Raw genomic sequence first — 6368 nt, 5'->3', positions numbered from 1 at the left:
TGAGGCAGGAGAATCACTTGAACCCGGGAGACGGAGGTTTCAGTGAGTTAAGATTGCACCATTGCGCTCCAGCCTGGTGGACAAGAGCAAGAGTTTGTCTCAAAAAAAAAGCAAAACCCCCTGAAAAACCAATAATAATAATAATAAAGGGTTTGGACAGGTTCAGCAGTCCTGCTGGGATGGAGACAGGTTTTGCATTGAGGAAGAGATGATCAACTGGGCCTGGGCTGGCAGCTCCTGGTCATCCTCAGGTTCACAGTGAAACACAATCATAAACCAACATTCTTTAATCACAAAGGCACTTGAGGACCCCTACAAACCCAAAGTCTCTGCCAAGAGTGGCCCTGCAGACACCCCACCTGCCACCATCCACCCATCCATCCATCCCACACTCAGAGTTCATCGTGACCTGCAGAGGGCTCCACACTAGGCTTGATGAAGATGCCTTCCATGGCCTTCCACGTATTGTGCGTGTTGGCACTGGACATGCCGTGGACCTCATGCTGCCCACGGATGGGGCTTCCATACTGCTCACCCGTGACTGACAGGAACACAGAGGTGCCCACGTGCTGGAAGCGCACAGCAGCCTCACGCTCCCAGTGCTGTCCAGAGCAGCGCACTGTCCATAGGTCCAGGTCGTCACCCTCGCCATCTTCCCCAAAGGCACTCACCTCCTATAGGTGCAGAGGGTGAGGGGACAGTGGTCACCACAGAAGGCGGCATTCACACCTACACTGAGCCTAGGATCCTTCCCTGCCCTTCCCGGAGACTCAGCTCCCACAGCTGCAAAAGGTGACACCATGACCCGCCCGCACAACCTCTGGCACCCCCTCCCCAGCATGGGCTCTTCAGACACATGCACACACCATTGCATCTGTCTGTGCAGAGACCACTGGTCCCCACAGAGCTAAGGCCTCCTCCTCCACATTCTCCCAGTCCTAACCCCTCTGACCTACCTTCAGCCCCTCAGGCTAACAGTCAAGCTGTCTATCTATCATAAACATTTTCTCCCACCAACTCTCCAAGGGCACCCACTGTTCCATCCCAATCCCCTGAATTCCACTGACCTCCATGCATTGGCGCAATCTCTTCTGCTGGCCTGGGAAGTCCCTCTTTTCCCTTTGTGGCTTGGAGGACTCCTAATCATCCTTTCAGACCCAGCCTGAGTTCCTCCTCCCCAGTGGAGTTTCCTATTCCCCACCCTCAAGGCTGTGTGGATTCTCCTCCTGGGTCCCACTTGTCCCCAGAGGAAGAGCTATCCAGGAGGATCTCTTCGGATCTCTCTCCCATAGGTCTCCCTGCTGGGCCGGGAGCACCTGGGGGCAGGATCCTGGCGGAGTTACTCTGTGTCCCCCGAGGGGGTGCGCAGTAACCATCTCTGAAGTGAAATTGCCATTTCACGAAGAAGCTGAGGCTCAGATTGGAACCCAGAATCTCTGGCCCCTCACACAGGCCAGGAATCTCTCTGGGGGCTCCGGAGGGGCTCACCTGGTTGTTGGACAGCGGCGAAGGGAAGTGGTGCGTGTGTAGGTTCTTGCCGGTAAGCACATGCGTGAGCCGCACCGCCTGCCCGCAGCGCACAGGGGACCCACGCGGGCACCCGCCTTCCGAACCGCCGCGGATCCGCCAGTAGCTATTGGCGTCGTCCGACGCCTCCACGCCGGTCACCGATTGCTGGCCGCTGCCTGAGGAGTGACACCCCACCCACCCAGGGTCTCCGTCAATCGCAGAACCCCGGACCCTCGCCCTGGGACCATAACATTTCCCAGGGGACCCCAAGGGGCTCACCCCCAGCCCCGGCCCCCGCCTGACACCCCCCTCAGTCTTTGAGCCTGCAGTTCCCCGACGACCGTCCCCACCCTCAATATCCTCGACACCCTCAAAGCCTTGCGCCCCTTGACCCCCCAACGACTCTAGAGCCTCCGCCGCCCGGCTTCCAGACGGCCCACAGACCCCCACGACCACCCTGTCTCCACACTCCCAACCCCAAGCCCCCGATCCCCGCGATCTCCCAGTCGCAGATCACACGCACCGGATCCGTATTTGATGTCGTGCGAGTGCAGCCGCACCCGGTGGTGCGTATTGAGCAGCTTCAGCACCGACCCGCAGGTCACGAGCCCCGCGCCAGTCTTGACGGCACCACCGCCCGGCACTAAGAGCGCCAGCAGCAGCCCCAACAGCACCGGCCCGGCAGACCCGCCGCAGCCCGCGCTCCACATCGCCCCAGCCCGGCTCCAGCCGCTCGGACTCTTGCGCCGCTTCCGTCCTCGCCGCGGCCCAATCCGATTCTGACAGCGCCCGCTCTCGGTAGCCAATGGTCGGCCCGCGCGGCACTCCGCTTGCACTGCCATTGGGTCATTGAGGAGAGGGCCCGCCCCCGGCTCTCTAGAGCAGTAGCTGGGCGGGGACTGGAGACACGAGGAGGGTTTTGATTGGTACACGCTTCCGAAGACTTCCCAATGAGTGTCCAGGGAAGGGCGGCTGAGTCGCCAAGCGGCGGAGAATGAGCGGGAGCATTTGGTGAGGACGCCGAGTCCGAGCCCCGCAGCCGCTGAGTGCCTGGATACCGGCTCAGGATCCTAGGACCCTGCAGGCACGTGTTCACGACGCCCCTTGATCCTGGACTCCTGGGCACTCAGTAATTAGTCTCTCCCCGGCCGGGCGTGGTGGCTCAAGCCTGTAATCCCAGCACTTTGGGAGGCCGAGACCGGTGGATCACGCGGTCAGGAGATCGAGACCATCCTGGCTAACATGGTGAAACCCCGTCTCTACTAAAAAAAATACAAAAAACTAGCCGGGCGAGGTGGCGGGCGCCTGTAGTCCCAGCTACTCGGGAGGCTGAGGCAGGAGAATGGCGTGAACCTGGGAGGCGGAGCTTGCAGTGAGCTGAGATCCGGCCCCTGCACTCCAGCCTGGGCGACAGAGCGAGACTCCGTCTCAAAAAAAAAGAAAGAAAAAAAATTAGTCTCTCCCCTGGGACCACAACTGCAGGGTCTTGAGGCTGTTGGATCACTAGAGTTTGTGGTCACAAAGTCGACAGATCCCAGAATCACTGAATCGTCTGGTCCTTCAGTCCCTGGACCCCGAGATTAATGAAACCCCCAGTCATTCGGCCCTAGCCACCTCTCTGACACTGGGTCACCACAGTCCCTAGACCCTGGGGTTTCTGAATTCCCTTGGCCACTTATACATTTGACTCCTTTCGTGGCTAAATCTCGTGGTCACTGGGTCATCGGGCAGGAGAGGGCCGCGGGGAGCTGTGGTGTCGAGAATAATGGCAGCTTCCCACCAGAAAGCCCCAGAGCTGTCTTAGAAAACCAGAGTCCAAGGAGACCAAGGGGCTGTGGGAACCAAGCCTGGGTGACTGTGTCCCAGTCTCCTGGCCATGAGTAGGTCTCCCTTTTGCCGCCTTCTCAGAGTGTTGTCAGCTCAACCTTCAAGGGAGGAAAACTTACACCACTGTTTATTTATTCATTCGTGGGACATTGTTACGGCGGCTTCACTCCAGATCCTGTGGGGGCACAGAGGAAATAGCTCTGGGCTCAAGAGGCTGACTAAGGTGTAGTTGAAGCACAGGCAAAGCAGAGACAAAAGTTCATATTTAATTAAATCGTACAGAATTTTGCATTCAGAAAATCCAGAGTAAAGCGATTTTCATTACAGCAACATGTTATTTTGGGGGTTTCATGTTTCATATTGTTTTTATTTTGAGTTACATGTAGTATAAGGCACCTTGATCTTTTCAGCATTTAGGTGTCCAAACAGTTAAAGGTCAGTCTGCCCTGGATTTGGTAGTCCCTGCACTTGAGGGGTTTCCAGTCTAGGGTGGAAGAGCTGAAGTACTATCTGAGAGGCAACGGATATATACTCTTGGACATGTCAGCCATCACCTCAAAATCAACACATGCAAAGCAGAATTCCTGGTCTCTGCCCTCAAACTGCCCCTCCCCCAGGCTTCTGAGTCTCAGTAAATGGCACCTCCATTCAGCAGATGCTCAGGCCCAAAACTTGGGATTCTTCTTTCTTTTTTTTTTTTTTTTTTTTTGGTGATGGAGTCTCGCTCTGTCGCCCAGGCTGGAGTGCAGTGGCCGGATCTCAGCTCACTGCAAGCTCCGCTTCCCGGGCTCACGCCATTCTCCTGCCTCAGCCTCCCCAGGTAGCTGGGACTACAGGCGCCTGCCACCTCGCCCGGCTAGTTTTTTGTAGTTTTTAGTAGAGACAGGGTTTCACCGTGTTAGCCAGGATGGTCTTGATCTCCTGACCTTGTGATCCGCCCGTCTCGGCCTCCCAAAGTGCTGGGATTACAGGCTTGAGCCACCGCGCCCGGCCGGGATTCTTCTTTCATTCGTCTCTTTACCTTGTTGCTCCTCACGTCTCATTCAATAAGTCTTTTTTTTTTTTTTCTTTTGAGATAGAGTTTCGCTCTTGTTACCCATGCTGGAGTGCAATGGTGCGATCTCGGCTCACTGCAACCTTCGCCTCATGGGTTCAAGTGATTTTCCTGCCTTAGCCTCCTGAGTATCTGCGATTACAGTCATGCATCACCATGCCCGGCTAATTATTTTGTATTTTTAGTAGAGACAGAGTTTCCCCATGTTGACCAGGCTGGTCTCGAACTTCTGACCTCAGGTGATCCACCTGCCTCATCCTCCCAAAGTGCTGGGATTACAGGCGTGAGCCACCACCATCATTCCCAGCCTTTATTTATTTATTTATTTTGTTTTTTAACTTTTGAGTCTCCACATGTGCCTCATTCAACAAGTCTTTTTTTTTTTTTTTTTTTTTTTTTTTTTTTTGAGACAGAGTCTTGCTCTGTCACTCAGGCTGGAGTGCAGTGGCGCAATCTCAGCTCACTGCTGCAACCTCTGCCTCCCGGATTCAAGCGATTATCCTGTCTCAGTCCCCTGAGTAGCTGGGATTACAGGCATGTACCACCACACCCGGCTAATTTTTGTGTTTTTAGTAGAGACAGGTTTTCACCATGTTGGCCTGGCTGGTCTTGAACTCCTGACCTCAGGTTATACACCCGCCTTGGCCTTCCAAAGTGTTAACATTACAGGCATAGGCCGGGCCCAGTGGCTCACGCCTGCAATCCCAGCACTTTGGGAGGCCGAGGTGGGCAGATCACCTGAGGTCAGGAATTCAAGACCAGCCCAGCCAACATGGAGAAATCCTATCTCTACTAAATCAGAGCCATAAAGATATGTTGAGTGGGCTGGGCATGGTGGCGCATGTCTATAATCCCAGCTACTTGGGAGGCTAAGGTAGGAGAATCGCTTGAACCTAGGAGGTGGAGGTTGTGGTGAGCCAAGATCATGCCATTGCGCTCCAGCCTAGGCGACAAGAGTGAAACTACGTCTCAGAAAAAAAAAAAAAAAGATTACAGGCGTGAGCCACCATGCCCAGCCCACTCAACGTGTCTTTATGGCTCTGATTCCAAATCACATTTCAAGGCATCTCTCCTGAGTCCCCATCACAGTTCTAACGCAAGCCCCTCCATCTCCCATTCAGATATTGACCACTGCCTCCTAACAGGTCTAGCTGCTTCCATTATGATGCTGGCCCCTCCAAAGCATTCCTTCTACACAGGAAAGTGGTAAAAGCAGCTGGGCACGGTGACTCCCCAGCACTTTGGGAGGATGAGGCAGGCAGATCACCTGAGGTCAGGACTTCAAGACCAGCCTGACCAACATGGCGAAACCCTGTCTCTGCTAAAAATGCAAAAATTAGCCAGGCGTGGTCTCATGTGCCTGTAATCCCAGCTGCTCAGAAGGTTGAGGTAGGAGAATTGCTTGAACCCAGGAGGCAGAGGTTGCAGTGAGCCAAGATCACACCACTGTCCTCCATCCTGGGCAATAAAGTAAGACTTCGTCTCAAAAGAAAGTGGTAAAAGCATAGATCAAAAGATCATGCCAGTTCCCTGCTAGAAGCTGCCAGCCATTTCCCAGTTGCATTTAGGACCATAGGAGGGAGAGGACACAGCAGGCAATCTTCCTGACAAGCAAGACAGAATTCTAAGTAGGCTGAGATATCAGACCTAGAGTGAGGAAGCCAATGTAGCACTCCCTTGACTCTCACGGGGAGCCTCATGGCCTCTCTTTGCTGTTCCCTTCTCCAGCCTCCTGCTGCAGACCACCTTCCCCCGCTCACCCTATGGGCAGCTCCTCAGGGCTGATTATGGCATCTCCAGTGCCCTCCACCTACCAACCATAATTTATCTTAAGGTTCAGGTTCTCAGGAGAGAATCTGATTGGCTCAACTTGGGCCCAAGGGCTGCTCAAGGTACAATCAGCTGTGGAGAGGAGGAAGGGTGGTAACTAGTCTCCAAATACTAACAATTCCTCCCATTCCCGTAAGCCAAAGATATG

At 54.5% G+C, this 6368-nt stretch overlaps 1 protein-coding gene across 1 annotated transcript; it reads right to left on the bottom strand.

Annotated features, from left to right (window-relative positions):
• Positions 1-269: 269 nt before the first annotated feature.
• SDF2L1 (stromal cell derived factor 2 like 1) lies at positions 270-2297 on the bottom strand. Its single transcript, XM_010381779.1, has 3 exons — positions 2033-2297; positions 1489-1685; positions 270-674 (listed from the first exon to the last, which is right to left on the bottom strand). Exons 1-3 carry the CDS (start codon positions 2217-2219, stop codon positions 393-395), a joined length of 666 nt encoding a protein of 221 aa, XP_010380081.1. The 5' UTR covers positions 2220-2297; the 3' UTR covers positions 270-392.
• Positions 2298-6368: the final 4071 nt, after the last annotated feature.

The sequence above is a fragment of the Rhinopithecus roxellana genome, chromosome 13, assembly GCF_007565055.1.
Source record: "Rhinopithecus roxellana isolate Shanxi Qingling chromosome 13, ASM756505v1, whole genome shotgun sequence".
NCBI lineage: Eukaryota > Metazoa > Chordata > Mammalia > Primates > Cercopithecidae > Rhinopithecus > Rhinopithecus roxellana.
The sequence above is the reverse complement of the archived record's forward strand: the minus strand, read 5'-3'. Positions and strand labels throughout refer to the sequence as shown.

What these genes read in the sequence shown, in the direction of transcription:
- SDF2L1 (XM_010381779.1), bottom strand. Translation starts at nt 2,219, where the DNA reads ATGTGGAGCGCGGGCTGCGGCGGGTCTGCCGGGCCGGTGCTGTTGGGG. An exon ending in CGACATCAAATACGGATCCG is followed by an intron (nt 1,686 to 2,032) that starts GTGCGTGTGATC and finishes GTCACTCCTCAG; the next exon opens with GCAGCGGCCAGCAATCGGTG. An exon ending in CGCCGCTGTCCAACAACCAG is followed by an intron (nt 675 to 1,488) that starts GTGAGCCCCTCC and finishes CTGCACCTATAG; the next exon opens with GAGGTGAGTGCCTTTGGGGA.